Source organism: Microcaecilia unicolor, chromosome 2, assembly GCF_901765095.1.
Source record: "Microcaecilia unicolor chromosome 2, aMicUni1.1, whole genome shotgun sequence".
Taxonomy (NCBI): Eukaryota; Metazoa; Chordata; class Amphibia; order Gymnophiona; family Siphonopidae; genus Microcaecilia; species Microcaecilia unicolor.
In genome coordinates, this window is record NC_044032.1 from 573,226,077 (window position 1) to 573,242,617 (window position 16,541).

General features: G+C 46.7%; 2 protein-coding genes across 4 annotated transcripts in view; one reads left to right on the forward strand and one right to left on the reverse strand.

The window, feature by feature from the left end:
- C2H4orf47 (chromosome 2 C4orf47 homolog) overlaps window positions 1-14,720 on the reverse strand; it is a 74,209-nt gene extending 59,489 nt beyond the window's left edge. Inside the window, exon 1 of the mRNA XM_030192650.1 lies at window positions 14,623-14,720. The gene's annotated coding sequence lies outside the window, so the exon portion shown is untranslated. The remainder of the gene's footprint in view (window positions 1-14,622) is intronic.
- A 380-nt stretch (window positions 14,721-15,100) lies between these two features.
- Window positions 15,101-16,541, forward strand: part of UFSP2 (UFM1 specific peptidase 2) — a 54,695-nt gene continuing 53,254 nt past the window's right edge. The window contains exon 1 of one of the 3 annotated variants that reach the window (XM_030191492.1): window positions 15,101-15,355. In XM_030191492.1, coding sequence (XP_030047352.1) covers window positions 15,353-15,355 — 3 coding nt within the window. In that variant the 5' untranslated portion in view covers window positions 15,101-15,352. The other 2 variants (XM_030191493.1, XM_030191491.1) reach the window with 2 other exon arrangements.

Here is a 16,541-nt window from a genome sequence, read left to right on the forward strand (position 1 = left end):
GAATATTAGTGCAAAACCACATTGGTGCACCAGTTGTACTTACAATAGGTCAATGACTGGCATAAGTTGCCACACCTAATAAAGTCTGCTTTACTGTTCTGGGATCTTGCCAGGTATTTGTGACCTGAATTGGCCACTGTTGAAAACAGGATACTGGGCTTAATGGACCTTCGGTCTGTCTTAGTATGGCAACGCTTATGTGCTTATTACCTAAGTGTGCCAATTATTGCATGCAATAAATAGTATTCTATAAATTGTTTGTATTACTTGATGACATACCTATGCTCCACCCACATATATGCCCCCCTGACAGTTGCAAGCTAAGCGATCTAAGCTCACTGTATGGAATAGCGCCTAGCATTTATGCATGTAACTGTCAACTATCGGTGCCAATCATGTGTATAAGTGCTACTATAACCAGCAGAAAAAAGGAGGTGTTGATGACCCTGTACATGTCATTGGTGAGGCCCCACTTGGAGTATTGTGTTCAGTTTTGGAGGTCGTAACAGAGGAAGGAAAGGCGAGTAGTGGAGTGCCTCAAGGATCGGTGCTTGGGCCGATTCTGTTCAATATATTTGTGAGCAACATTGCTGAAGAGTTAAAAGGTAAGGTTTGCCTTTTTGCCGATGATGCCAAGATTTGTAATAGAGTGGACACCCTGGAGGGAATAGAAAACAAGAAAAAGGATCTGCAAAAGTTGGAAGAATGGTCCAATGTTTGGCATTTAATGCAAAGAAATGCAGACTGATGCATTTTGGAAGTACAAATCCTAGGGAGCCATTGTGCTAGGAGGTGAGAGGTTGATATACACAGAAAGGGAGAGGGGCCTTGGGGTGATGGTATTCAAGGATCTTAAAGTAATAAAACAGTGTGAGAAGGCAGTAGCCATAGCCAGAAGGATGCTAGACTGCATTAAGAGAGGCTTTCTGTCAAGATATTGTAGTTCCTTTTCTGACCAATTTTTATTGTAATTTTAAAGTGTATACTGCCTTGGTCTACCAGTTAGTGAAGGCGGTATATTGAAAAAAAAATAAAGAAAAAAGAAAGGATGTGTTGATGCCCCTTTACAGGTTGTTGGTGAGGGCCCCCCTGGAGTATTGTTTTGGAGGTCATACCTTGCTAAGGATGTAAGAAGACTAGAACCAAACCTTTCTAGAGAAGGAGAAACGGTAAAAGTAGAGGACATGAATTGAGGTTGTAGGGTGGTAGACTTAGGAATAATGTCAGGGAATTCTTTTTCACAGAGAGGGTGGTCAAAGCCTGGAATACCCTTTCAAGAGAGGTAGTAGAGACAAAATGGTGACAGAATTCAAAATGGCACAGAATGAACACAGAGGATCTCTAATAAGAAAATGGATGATATAAAAAAACTCTAAACTTAAATGCTGCATATGTGTGGATGTGTCGAGTGAAGCTTAAATGGCGACTCCAGCTGTGATGAACTAGGGCTGGTGCCAGACAGACTTGTATGGTCTGTGTCCTGTATATGGCAACCCGGTTTAGGATGGGTTGGAAAGGGCTTCTACCAGGAGAGTAGCCACGGGCGGGCCTCGGCCCCACCCACTTTTGCCCAAGGTCCACCCTAACTATCCCAAATCCAATGTCCTTCACTGGCTTCCCTCCCAAAAATCAGTGTCCGGTCATCCGGGATTGCTACCTCTTCCAACTCCAGCCCCCTCCTCCCCCAACAAATCCAGCACCTCTTTGCCTTTCCTCCCACAGGTCCAGGTCCAGCTATCCAGGATCACTGCCTCTTCTTGCTCCACCCCGCCGTGGCCACAGCGCCTGCAGCTTTCATTTTCGGCGAGTTGTTGCTGGCAGCGATTCACACAGGCAATTCCCTCTGCTATGTCCGGCCCTTTCATGAACAGAAAGTTGCATCAGAGAGGACCGGACGCGGCAGAAGGAATAGCCTGTGTGAATCACTGCCAGTGATGGCCTGCTGAAAATGAAAGCTGCAGGCACCGCGGTAGCAGTGGGGAGGAGCAGGAAGAGGCAACGATTCTGGATAGCTGGACCCAGACCTGTGGGAGGAAAGACAAAGAGGCAGGGGCGTAGCCTTGGGCGGGCCTAGGCCCACCCAGTTTGGGTTCAGGCCCACCCAGCAGTGGAGCACCTTCGTCAGAACGGCAGCGGAGGGAGCAGGCTGAGCTCCGATCCTGCATCTGCTTCCCAGACGCTGCCTACCGCCGCCACGATCCTGCATCTACCTCCCTCTGTCTCAGCAGCAGCGGACCAGCGGTAGCGATTCATGCTGTCTCCTGCTTCTAACCCGGAAGCATTTCCTCTGCCGTGTCCCGCCCCCATTATTACAACTTCCTGTTTCTGCTGGGGCAGAATGCGGACGCGCGGCAGAGGAGACACTTCCGGGTTAGAACAAAGCAGGAGGCAGCATGAATCGCTACCACTGGTCTGCTGCTGCTGAGACATAGGGAGATAGATGCAAGATCATGGCGGCGGTGCAGACAATGAAGGCGTGATGCTGCCATGCCAGAGAAAATGCTGAGGTACACCTGCAGGGCTGCCAGGCCATGGGCAGGGGGATAATACTGGATCCGGGGTTGGAGAAAAGGGAGAGAGACGCAGGACAAAGGGGGGGTAGTTTTAGGAGGCCCACCCATCCTAACTGTGAGCCCACCCAAAATTATAGGTCTGGCTACGCCACTGCAAAGAGGTGCTGGATTTGTTGGGGGAGGAGGGGGCTGGAAGGGAGAGATAGGCTGGAGGGAAGGGATAGAGCTGCTGGATAGAGGAAGAGGAGGTGGAGGGGATTTGGATGGAAAGGAGAAAGATGCTAGACATGGTAGGCAGAGGAGGAGGGGGCTGGAGGGAATGGAGAGAGCTGCTGGATAGAGGAAGAGGAGAAGAGGGTCTAGAAGGAAGGGAGAGAGCTGCTAGTTGTGGGAGGAAGAGGGACTAGATGGAAGGGAGAGAGCTGCTGGACGTGGGAGGAAGAGAAGGAGGAGATCTGGATGGAAGGGAGAGAGCTGCTGGACTTGAGAAGAAGAGGGGGCTGGAAGGAAGAGAAAGAGCTGTTGGACATGGGAGGAAGAAGGGGCTGGAGGGAAGGGAGAGAGCTGCTGGATGTCTGGACATGGGAGGAAAAGGAAGGGAGCGAACTGCTGGAACTGCACAAGGGGGGAGGGAAGGGAAACAGAGATGCCAGACCAAGGAGATGAAGCAAAAGGGGATCAAATACTGAATCTACAGCGGAAGGGAGGGAGGGAAGGCAGGCAATCAAGCAAGCAAACCAGATGCTGGAAATTGGTGGGGGGGGGGGGGGGGGGGGGGGAGAGTGAGAGAAGCTGGATGGGGTAGGGTCAGAGAGGTGAGAGATATATTGGTATGGGGGACAAAGAGAGAGGAGAAGCTGGACAGGGAACTATAGGGACAGAGAGAAAAGGAGATACTGAAGATGGAGGAAGATAGAGGCACAGAATGGGCATAGTTTGACAGTTTCATTCGCGGGGCAAAGGGTGGGGTGTGTCTCGATCTCCTTCGAGCCTGCTGCTGCTGCCGCCGCCACCACCACAGCACTGGAGTCTTCCAGTGGTGCCTGGTATCGCGCCCCCACCCCCGTCTTCCAATCAATCCTCCAAGCTACCGACAGCCTCAGCAAAAGCAGCATGGACGCTGCTTTAGACCTGCCCCGGAAGCCTTTCTCTCTCCTACAGCTTCCCGCCTATGTGGGAACAGGAAGTTGAAGGAGAATGAAAGGCCTCCAGAAGCAGGTCTAAAGCAGCGTGTGTGTTGCTTTCTCGCAGAGGCTGCCGGCAACTCAGGGGATTGGAGGATAGGGTGGCAGCTCGTTTGAGGTGCACTGCCCCTCCCCCCCAACTACACCCATGAGGCACAGACATAGAAGAAGATGGATAATGGACATGCAGAGAGTATAAATATCAAATGGACAGGAAACCTTGGTGAGTGAGTTAAGAGAAGACAGAGGGAACTAGAAACCAGGGCCTGGGACCAACATGATTTAAAAAATAAAATGACCAGACAACAAAAGGTAGAAAAATCATTCTATTTTTCTATTTTGTGATTAGAAATGTGCTAGAGCCATTTAATATGGCTGGGGCCTAAGGCAGAAATTTGAGAGGGAACCCAAAGCTTACTAATAGGCTGCACCTTCTTCAGCTTTCGGCTGGCTTGGGGTTCTCACAGGCTAAGGGTCCATTGCCCTAGTTGTACCCCCCTAACTCCATCTCTGGCATGTGCTATCATTATATTTTGCACAGTGTAGGAGAAAATGCATCTCTTTGTATTTCTCTGTGCTCTGCTACATGCAAGGTATGGCCTCTTGGGATTTCAATTTAATATGTTTATGGTTTGTGGTCACTTTTTCTGTGTTTGGTATTTGTGTTCTGTGTGTGTGGCCAAAGTATTCTGTTAGCATGAATGCTCTTTGTAGTATTCTGTAATAATTTGGCTTGTGTACTTTTCTTGATAGATGTATTGATATTTTAGGGTCCTACTGCAATATTTAGGGCATATTTGGGGGAAGCATATGTGTGTTGGAGGACCGTGGCTCAGTGGAGGATGAAGAGTGCACCCTCTTGTATTTCTCCTAGCTCTCAATGTGGCCTGCAGTCACTGAAGGTGAAGAGCAAATCCAAGAAGACAGGAGGAGCCTCCACGGAAAGTCAAAGCAAAACAGCAAAAGTAGAGGCTGACAAATGCGCAAACCAATAGGGAGATAATCTCAAAAAACAGTTTATTCAGAATATTCATATCAATATCAAGGGTCCTTGATATTGATATGAATATTCTGAATAAACTGTTTTTTGAGATTATCTCCCTATTGGTTTGTGCATTTGTCAGCCTCTACTTTTGCTGTTCTGCAGTCACTGAAGCCAGCACTGATACCCCCATTGAAGTTATTGGGAGTGGGGTAGGTGTGCAGTAAGGGCAGGGGCAGAGCATGGGTGCATCAGGTGGCAGGTGTTTCTCTAGTGCCCATCAACCCAACCTGTTGGCCCACCCACTGGCTTCAACAGCAACTACAGTGCTGGGCACACTTTTATGGTTTGTGTCCCACAAATGATAAGACAGATAGGCTTGAGTGGGCTTCGACAGCAACACCAGTAGTTGGAATGTAGGGACAGGGGAGGGCAGACTTATATGGTCTATGTCCCAGAAACACCAAAGAAAGACTATGATCAAGTACTACTACTACTACTACTTGACATTTCTAAAGCGCTACTAGGGTTACGCAGCGCTGTACAATTTAACATAGAAGGACAGTCCCTGCTCAAAGGAGCTTACAATCTAAAGTATTGTACATCACATTCATTGCTGATTTAATCATGAACTGATAATGAGTGTGATAGTTGGGCAGACTTGATGGGCCATTCAGGTCTTTAGCTGCCGTCACTTACTATGTTGCTATGTTATGTTACTATGTAAGTCCTTATTTGGCAGCATGCACCTAGTAGTAGTACCTATGGGTTGATCAATACCATTTTGAACCAGGCAGCCTAGGGGGCAGGAGTGAGTGGGGATCGCTATGGCCACTCTTCCTGCTAGACACCAGGGATAGGGCCAGGAAGTCCAAGGGGGATGTTCTGAGGGAGACGGGTGGGGGGGGGGGGGGTGATAAGCTTGATGTTACTGAATCTGTAACATCAAAACCCTGTGGTTTTACCTGTGTCCACAAAACAAGATTCTTACTGTTTGAGAATTATAGCTGTATTTTGGTATTGTTTGACTCCTGACACAGGTCTAGTGCCACAGATTTACAGGCCTAGTCTTCTGTGCCTTACTTTCAATTTGGGCTAAGTTGTCTTTATAGACTGTAATTCCCAATAAAAACTGATTGATGTGATATACAATGTCTCCATCATCTGTTGGCATTCCTCACTTTTCATCCATGATGCAAGACCAGAATGCCTGGTTAAAAAGCCCAGCCGAAGGCCAAGACCCAGGAGGTCCTGTCGCAGAAGCAGGAGACTATAGTATTGAAAAGCACTTTAAAGAATAGGACGGAGAGGTTACCTGGCTGAGGGAGCAAGTAATCCAAATGGAGTCCTCTTGTAAGATTCTGCAGAACCGGGCAGAAGAATTGCTTCAGCAACTGAGAGAAGCAAAGGAATATACCCAGGCTGCTGAACAGAGGTGGGAGGATGCTGAAAAAGAAGTCTGACAGTTAGGTGATCAACTCAGACAACAAACCCTCCTTATAGAAGGGCTGCACAGAGAACATGAGCAGCTAACAAGGAGTTACCAGACACTGCTTGAGGAGGAAATTGTCTGGGTACATGAGAAGAAAGAAATGATGGGCCAAGTGTAGGAACTGTGAGAACAATTTGGAAAGAGTGTTCCAGCTGATCACTTTGAGGAGAAAGTTAGACAGCTTGATGCCCTGAGTGAAGAGCAGGCACAGCAGCAATAAGAGGTCAAGGACCTTAAAGACTGTGTTGGTTGGCTGACAGAACAAACCCAAGGTTATCAGGCCCAAGTGGAAATGGCCAAAATGGAAGCCCATCAGCTGCAAAGGCAGTTGGCTGGGGCTAGAACGAGTCACAATGAGGCAATGGCTCAAATCCAGACTACAAGCCCAGAGTACAGGGCTCCAGAGTCAAGTACAAGTCAAAGATGTGCCTCCAGGAGGAGGAGTACTGTAAAAGAGAAGTGGAAGCCCAACACGAATGTAACAGACTGCGAAAAAAGAATGCACTGGTTTCAGAAGTTAACAGGATTGCAGTGCCATATCACCACTGAGTTTGTCAGCGTGCAGGAATACAAGGAGATGCAGTATCTGCACTTTACCGCTCAGTGCAGACACCAAGACCAACTGGCCCAGAAGCAAACTCAGATGGTTCAGGTGGAGGTATCCCAGAGAGAGATAGAGAAAGAGCTGGAGGAGTTGGCTGACCAGCTCACAGAGGCCTCGCAAGCAAGAGATTCTGTGAAAGGATGGTCCCATTTTGTAGAAACCCAGCTTAAGGATGCTCTGATGTCGGTGGAGGAGAAGCAACTGTTAATTGATAAGTTCATAACTTATCAGGCTCTGGTAAGGACCAGTCACAGGGAGCTGGTTCATAAAGTGGACAGCTTTAAGATACCACTAGCTGATGAGCTCAGAGGGGCTTGGCGGTAGCTTTTCAGATTGATCGCCAGGAAATCACGTTGCTTCAAAAGCACTGTCAACCTGAACCAAGAACTGGATTTCAGAAGGATCTGGTACAGGCAACTGATCTTGGCACATCGTGAACCTCAAGAGCAGAATGGGATGCTGGGGCTGGAGATGTCAGACATGAAAGAGAGTAGCCTGACTGATACTGTAAAGAATGGTCATGAAGATGAAAGAAAAGCCAGTACACTGAACTTATAGGTGGGCCCTAGCTCAAGATGCTGGTCCCTTGCAAAACGTTCACTATGTAGAATGATTACTCAAAGAAAGAAGAGACAATGGCATTTCAAAAGGTTGTTGAAAGTGAAGCTTTTATTCTTAATCCCAGTTATGGGGATCTCAGAGACACCCGAGTCTGGTCTGCCATAGAGGTCTTGAGGATATAGAAGCAAGGGGGCTTCCCGGTGATCCAAGATGACTATGCATTGTTGACAGAGGCCAGGGTGATGAATAATCCAGTGGTGAAGTGGAGAATGTGGACTCATGTGCACTAGGAGATGTTGTTTTCTAAAAATGTCACCCATTCGCAAGAGGTGGATTATGGGTGGCTGCTGGATGAGAAGATGGCAGTACAGCCCACGGATGGAATTTCAGCCCAGCTGCCTTCCACTGGACTGGATGTCCCTGTGATGGAGACTTGGACAATCTGTCGCCATTGGTGTGATGGGGTCCCAATGGCTATTGTGGTTACGTTGCCCTGTTCACATGGGAGTGCTACAGGCATGGTGTGTCTGGGATGGAATTTTGGTTGTGGCTCAGAGTGGAGGAGTGGCCTAATGGTTAGTGCAGTGAGCTTTGATCCTGGCAACCTGTGTTCAATTCCCACGGCAGCTCCTTGTGACATTAGGGCAAGTCACTTAACCTTCCATTGCCCCAGCTACAAAAACTTAGATTGTGAGCCCTCTAGGGACAGAGAAAATACCACATTTAATATGTACAGCGCTGTGTGTGTCTAGTAGCACTATAGAAATGATTAGTAGTAGTAGTAGTAGATGTGGTCCCTAGCGATAGAGGGGGTCCTGGGTGTCTTAAGGTGACCCTGGTTGTGGCAAGCATTCAACCTATGGGAGTTGAGCTGAGGAGAAGAGTATGTGAGGAAGTGAGCGCTATAGCGTTAGGTGTCCCAGAGAACACTCCCTCACTGATGTTGCAGTTAATTCACCTAACGGTCAGAGGCTGAGTCAGAGGGGTGGGACTCAGGCTGGGAGGTGGTTAAATGCCCTGGAGCAGAGAGGCCCTGACAGAAGAGGTCTCCAGGAGCAGAACCCTGAGTACAAAGATCTCTTGGAGGAGGACCAGGAGTGAAGGAATCCTCCCAAGGTGTTGGCTGGGCTGCAGTACCTTTGGGGGAGACCCAAGGAAGCATGGAGTCAGTGGCGTTCCTAGGGTGGCTGACACCCAGGGCAGATCGCCGATGCACCCCCCGCCCCCCGGGTGCAGCGTGACCCCCCCACCCCCGGTGAAAGGACACCCCCCGAGTGCATTTTTACCTGCTAGGGGGGGGGGGGCGCTCCTGTCGGCTTCGCTCGTTCCATGCTCCCTCTGCCCTGGAACAGGAAGTAACCTGTTCCGGGGCAGAGGGAGCACGGAACGAGCGGAGCCAACAGGCGCGCGGCACCCCCCCAGCGGCATGCACCCGGGGCGGACCGCCCCCCCCCCCCCCCCCCCCCTTGGTATGCCACTGCATGGAGTGGTCCTATTTCCAAGGTTTGCACCCAGGGGTAAAGAAGAATAAATACCCAGAGGTTACAAGAGAAGGAACAGAAGATTAAAAAGGTAAAAGAGCACATTTCTTTATTTGTGAAGACTCAGAACTGAGTATCATAACTACAGCCAAACCCAGAGTTATGCATGAGTGACTTGAACTATGCTGTAGAAGCCTGACAAGATAGGACTGCTGAGGAAAGGAGAAACCATTGTTAACATGCTTGTTGCTATGCTTAAAACAAACATTTATATATTTATTTATTTGTTGCATTTGTATCCCACATTTTCCCACCTTTTTGCAGGCTCAATGTGGCTTACATTATGCCGTAATGGTGATCGCCATTTCCAGAATGAGAAATACACAGTATTGTTACGTTAAAGTTCATAAATGTGAAGGTAAATTATAAAATAAGTTGGATAAACAGTTCATTTCAGGCATAAGATATAAAGGGTACTGCGATAATGTTCATTGGTGACAAATTGATTGATGCAATCAGGTGTAAAGACTTTGGCTTTATTTGGTTCTGATAGAATTTTGATGTAGGTCATTTATGATGGTTCATTATGGTATGTCTTCTTGAACAGGTTGGTCTTTAGTAACTTCCGGAAGGCTGTTAAGTCGTGCATTATTTTTCAGGCCTTTGGTAGTGCATTCCACAGTTGCGTGCTGATGTAGGAGAAGCTAGATGCATATATTGATTTATATTTAAGTTCTTTGCAACTGGGGTAGTGGAGGTTCAAGAATGTGCGTGCTGATCTTTTTGTGTTCCTGGTTGGTAAGTCTATGAGGTCTGACATGTATGTTGGGGCCTCACCATGAATGATTTTATGAACCAGGGTACAGATTTTGAACGCAATTCGTTCTTTCAGTGGGAGCCAGTGTAGTTTTTCTCTTAGGAGTTTGGCGCGTTCGTATTTCGCTTTTCCAAATATGAGTCTGGCTGCAGTATTTTGGGCAGTTTGGAGTTTCTTAATGATTTGTTCTTTGCAACCGGCGTATATGGCATTACAGTAGTCCAAGTGGCTTAACACCATTGATTGTACCAGGCTGCGGAATATTTCCCTTGGGAAGAAAGAAACATGGGAACTGAACAAGGGGTTAAGGTTAAAAACAGTCTCAAAAAGTGGGCTTTTTGCCTAGATATGAATAGGACCAGAGGCATGCAGCGGAGCAAGATGAAAGGAATGGAGTCTGGATTTGGAGGAAGAGGAGAAGGGTATAGATAATACTGACTTACCAGATGAACAGAGTTCCCAGGGAGGGGTGTAGGGAGAGATAAGAGATATAGAGATGCTGCAGAATGAATGCACTTATAAGTCAGTAACAGGAGTTTGAACTGTATACAGAAACGGATAGTGAGCTAATGAAGAGACTTGTGATATTTTCTAGCCTTTTTACCACCACCCCAAATTATTATGTACCAGTCACCCACAATTTGGAGTGATAAAAGACCAAGGCCATGTATGAGAAAAGCAAATTTTTATTACTTACCAAAGTACAGATACAATCAGGGCTTTTTTTTGAGGGGGTACTTGGGGGTACTGAGTACCGGCACCTTTTCTATTATCTGCTAAAATTGACCCATGGACCCCAAGTTTTAATGAAAGAGCTCAGGCTCTACACACCAATTCTGCCTTGTTATAGATTCTGTGACTGGTTGCAGGGGGCCTGACCATTGTGGGGTGGATCCCTCAGTGAACACCTCACTCCTGAAGGGTGGCCTAGCATTTGAGTACCTTTTTTGCTCGTAAAAACGTACTGGATACAATCACTAGTTTCTCATGGGATAAAGGTGATGGGACTTCTCCCATGTGATGAAAGGCTAAAGAGGTTAGGGCTCTTCAGCTTGGAAAAGAGATGGGTGAGGGGGAGATATGAATGAGGTCTACAAAATCCTGAGTGGTATAAAATGGGTAAAAGTGAATTGATTTTTCACTCTTTCAAAAAGTACAAAGACCAGGGGACACTCAGTGAAATTAGATGGAAATACTTTTAATACAAATAGAAAGATATATTTTTTCACTCAAATAATAGTTAAGCTGTAGAACTTGTTGCCGGAGGATGTGGTAATGGCGGTTAGTGTATCTGGGTTTAAAAAAGGTGTGAAGAAGTTCCTTGAGGAAAAGTCCATAGTCTGTTATTGAGATGGACTTGAGGGAAGCCACTGCTTGCCCTGGGATTGGTAGCATGGAATGTTGCTACTAATTGTGTTTCTGCCAGGTACTTGTGATCTGTATTTTTATTTTGAAGCTGGAGTCACAGTCAGTACATTTTTACCAACTCCACCGCCTTGTGGACAGCCTATTCCAAATAAAAGCAGTCTGATATGGGAAGAAACTTTCAAGTACACGTTTTGATCTTATAGCCCTGACGGGGAAACTTAAGCAAAACAAGGTCAAAAGAACAACTATTATGATGTCAGCAATTCTATAGTCTTAGACAGCAGCTTCACCCTGCAAGGTTTTAAAATTCAAACAACATACTTATTTGGACCTTAATTAGGAGCAAGTTTAACTGAACCATTAAGGGAATACTGTGAGACTGCGTCTAGTGGTCATGGCAGCCATTTTGAGGCTGGAGCAGCAACAGGCAGGAGCAAGTGGGCACTGCTCCTGCCCATTGGATCCCTTGGCCACCAGGGAGATCTGAAGTAGACTCAAGGGCCCTACAGGGGGGCTGTCAGGGGAGCTCAATTTGTCTTCGGGGAGGAGGGATCGGGAGCAGGGGGGACCCAGAAATCCCAATTCCACTACTTAGAAGTAAACCAGGCACTGGCCTCTATTCATAATTTACTTCTTGCCGCACTGTCCTCATTTGGGTTCCAGGGCTCTGTCCTCTCCTGGTTCTCCTCTTATCTCTCCCACCATACCTTCAGAGTACATTCTCATGGATCTTCCTCCACCCCCATCCCGCTCTCTGTTGGAGTTCCTCAGGGATCTGTTCTTGGACCCCTTCTTTTTTCAATCTATACCTCTTCCCTGGGCTCGCTGATCTCATCTCATGGTTTCCAATTTCATCTTTATGCTGACGACACCCAGCTTTATCTCTCCACACCCGACATCACCGCGGAAACCCAGGCCAAAGTCTCGGTCTGCTTATCCGACATTGCTGCCTGGATGTCCAACCGCCACCTGAAACTGAACATGGCCAAGACCGAGCTCATTGTCTTTCCACCCAAACCCACTTCTCCTCTCCCTCCACTCTCTATTTCAGTCGATAACACCCTCATCCTCCTCGTCTCATCTGCCCGCAACCTCGGAGTCATCTTCGACTCCTCCCTCTCCTTCTCTGCGCATATCCAGCAGATAGCCAAGACTTGTCGCTTCTTCCTCTATAACATTAGCAAAATTTGCCCTTTCCTCTCTGAGCACACCACCCGAACTCTCATCCACTCTCTCATTACCTCTCGCCTTGACTACTGCAACCTACTCCTCACTGGCCTCCTACTTAACTATCCCCCGTTCAATCCATTCAGAACTCTGTTGCGCGTCTTATCTTCCGCCTAGACTGATATGCTCATATCACCCCTCTCCTCAAGTCACTTCACTGGCTTCCAATCAGGTACCACATACAGTTCAAGCTTCTCCTACTAACCTACAAATGCACTCAATCTGCAGCCCCTCATTACCTCTCTATCCTTATCTCCCCTTACGCTCCTACCTGAAACCTCCGCTCACAGGACAAATCCCTCCTCTCTGTACCCTTCTCCACCACCGCCAACTCCAGGCTCCGCCCTTTTTGCCTCGCCTCATCCCATGCTTGGAATAAACTCCCTGAGCCCATACGCCAGGCCCCCTCCCTGCCCATCTTAAAATCCTTACTCAAAGCTCACCTCTTCAATGTCGCCTTCGGCACCTAACCATTATACCTCTATTCAGGAAATCTAGACTGCCCCAATTTATTTGACTGCACATTTTGTCCATTAGATTATAAGCTCCTTTGAGCAGGGACTGTCCTTCTTTGTTAAACTGTACAGTGCTGCATAACCCTAGTAGCGCTTTAGAAGTGTTAAGTAGTAGTAGTAGTATTCAGAACAGTGCCCAATTAGCTCAGCAGATAAAGTTAGGGCAGTTTTTTTTTGCTGTCCTAACTGTAGCCACTTACTTAACTGGTTAGTGTCTATTATCGCTAACTGGTTTACTGCTTCTGCCAAAGATCTACTTACAGACTGCCCTGGCAGTAGCCGGACAGTGCAGGGATGGTTAATGCCAATATTCAGTGGCACTCTCCGGTTAAATGCCATTGAATATCAACAGTTTGGTGGCCATGAGCAATTTAACCAGTCAGAGGCTCTCCAGCCCCGTTAAATCACTCGGTATATCGGGCAGAAGATTGCTATCATGGATTCAGCTCCCAGACTGTTGTGCAACATCCTATATAATAAAACGCACCTCCAACATTCTGAAGCTGACTGCATGGCTGAGGCATTCCTGCTCTCTGTATCCGTCTCCTGAATTGACATCACGTACTTCCGGGTTCGTCACAAGCAGAAGTGACCAACCACACGAGGTTTCTCAGCTTCAGAATGTTGGAGGTGCATTCTATTAAATAGGATTGGTCAGTTCCTTGAAGCACAGCCAGAGCTCAGCGTCCTGCACAGTAATGCTCAGACACCAGAGAGAGAGGGGGGGCCTGACACCAGAGAGGGGGGGGAGGTATCTCTATCACACACACACTCTCTCACAATGTCTTTCTCTCTCTCACTCCCACACACTGTCTCTCACAATCACATTCACTCTCTATGTGTCACACAGTCACTCACACACTCTCTTGGTCTCATACACTGAGCCTCACAGAGAGTCTGTGTCTCACACTCTCTCTCGCACACACTGAATCTGTGTGAAACACACACTCTCATTCTCACAGACACACTCTCTCACAGACACACTCGCACATTCACTCTCTCTCTCTCTCATACACACTCCAAGGAAAACCTTGCTAGTGCCATTTCATTTGTGTCAGAAACGGGCCTTTTTTACTAGTGTTTGATATTACTAGTGACGATTATATTAAGTTAAACTTTATTTATTGAAACATCATCTTAAGTCAGATTTTTTTTTGTGTGTGGGGGGGGGGGGGGGGGGGGGGGAGACAAAATACAAGAAATGCACCTAAGAGAACTAAAGCAGAAGTTTTCACCTATTGAGAATGAATGTCCAGGGCTGCAGCTAGTGCCCAGAGAACTGAGCCTGGACTCAGTCAACCTCAAAGCATACTCCCTGCTCAGTATGGGAGAGAACTACAAATATGGTCATATCCAGAGTCATGTGTTGCCTTTTGGAGAGATTTTGAATGACTTGACTAATTTCAAACTGGTATATGAAGAGAATCACACTGGTTCGAAAACTTTCAGTCTCTCTTTCCCTGCTACTCCTAACTTTTCATGTCCAAACTATGGCCAGGACAGATTTAGCCCTTTTATATGCTTTCTAGACAATAAGCATTTAAAACTCCCACAAATTACACCTTGAAGACTCACTCCTCCTAGTCCTGCTGAGTTGAGAACTATGCACAAGAAGTCGGGTAGAACAGACAAACCCTCTGGGGGAGGTGATAACTTTGACTAACTTCTACACTTGTTTCTTCCAGCAGTTGATTTATCAGGGCAAAAATCTGACTTGGGGGTAACCGAATGAACGCATTGAAAGGGCTCCTCCTAAACATTTATTTCTTAGGTACATGCTCATCATACCTTAATCCTACTGGTCAAACAAGCTCAAAGACAGAAGTTCGATAAGACAGTTTTTAAGTGCACCGGTCGTATTACATAGGTAGCACTCACCTGCCTTTCCAGAAAGAATTTAGTGTGTGAATATTCCACAGCTCTACCTGAATGTACCCGAGTGTCCCCGTCCCTGTATATACAGTCGCATCTAAACCTCAAATACTCTCACTCTAAGAACTGTCACTCATTCAACTCGTGCTTTTTGTTGATCCCCGTTGCCCAGCATCTGGGAACAACCATTTTCTGCCAAAGTAACTATTCTTACTACTTTGAACCTCGAAGTTATTCTTTCACGAGATGACCTGTCTAAATACAACGTTTAAAACCTCTGGCTCAGCTGCGAGAACAGTAAAGCGTCTCCCAGAGGGAACAGCAAGAAACGAACAAGCACTATCTCTTCCACCTTGCTCCCCCCGCAACGCTTCTCGATCCCGACCTTTGGTACATGCTGCTGCGCAAAGGTACGTCAGCGTACTTGTGTTTTTGTGCGTGCTAGAGCACGGTGGGAGTTGTAGTACTTGAAAGCGGAGGTAGTGCTCGTAGTGTGTGGGGAAAGTGGTTCTTTGTGATGTGCTTGTTTGGCGAGTGTTAATTTTATCTATATACCCTAACTTTTGCCCCACCGCGAGCTGTCCATAAGGAAACGGGATAGTGATGCTGAGGAAGTTAGAAAGAGGGAGAGGAGAGGACATGGGTGGAAGGAGGGGAGGCGGGTCTGACGTGGTAGGAGCGGGCAGCAGCCAGTAGGCTGCACTGTGACCGCGGTAGCTGCTCATTTTCAGACAGGATGGTGAGTAGATCTGGAAGGAAGTCTTGGGATGGGTCATGTTTGATTTACGCTGAGGTTGAGGTGGGGGGAGGGGTCTTCGAAACACGGTCCATAGTCCTGGGACACCTTAATGTGGAGGGCCAAACACAACCCGTTCCTTTCATACTACGGTGTGACCTAGGCCCAGTCCGCCTCCCTGAACGGTCGGAAGGACGCAGAAAGCTGTGACATCGAAACCTGAATTCTGCGTTTCCTACCATATGGATGTAAGATTGCTACTTTCCCTACAAGTCAGCTGAACAGAATAATCCAGTCCTTCTTTTGTGCCATTACATATAGTCTGTAGTTCTAATGTTTTTAGGATTATCAGTGAGAAAATGTACAAATGTTTGTATACCATGGGGCAAAACCAGCACTGGCTTAGTTTGTTTAGTTTTCAATGTAATAGAGGATGAAAGAGACTCATAAATTACTACATTCTAAAATTAAAGCTTGCAGTACTTGTGTCTATCAAACTCCCACTGACTGGAGTACAAAAAATTCAAGGGGGAAAAAGACTCGGAATCCTTTCTCTACTGTTAAATTGAAATTTTTTTTTTTACGTGGAAGAATCACCGAGGGTAAATTCACTTCACAAGCGTAAACCCCCCCCCCCCCCGAAAAATATTTGTTAAAACTCCAGTGGTTAACATTTCTCAGCATTACATGGATACCAAACAGTGACTTAAAATGTAAGAAAACAGACTTAGCTTTAAAATGTGTGCAACTCCGCTTCCAGCTATGGCCAGAGTTTCAGCAAATAACTATGTCAAGGTGTAAGCAATCTATTGGCAGATCTGTTGACGCAGTAATATATGAAATCAATAGAACGCTGACAGATTGCTTACGCCTTGACACAGCTATTTGGTGAAACTTTGGCCATAGTGGGTGTATGTTTGAAATGGAAACAGAGTTGCACACATTTTAAAGCTAAGTCTTTCTTTTCTTACATTTAAAGTCTTGATTTGGGATCCACGTAATGCTGAGAAATGTTAACTACTGGAGTTTTCACAGGCATAAAAAAACCCTGAAAACTATTTCTTAAAACTCCAGTAATTAATATTTCTCAGCAATAAATGGATCCCAAACCGACTGTAAATGTAAGAAAACAAAGATTTACCTTTAAAATATGTGCACTTCCATTTAAAATATGTGCATTTCCATTTCA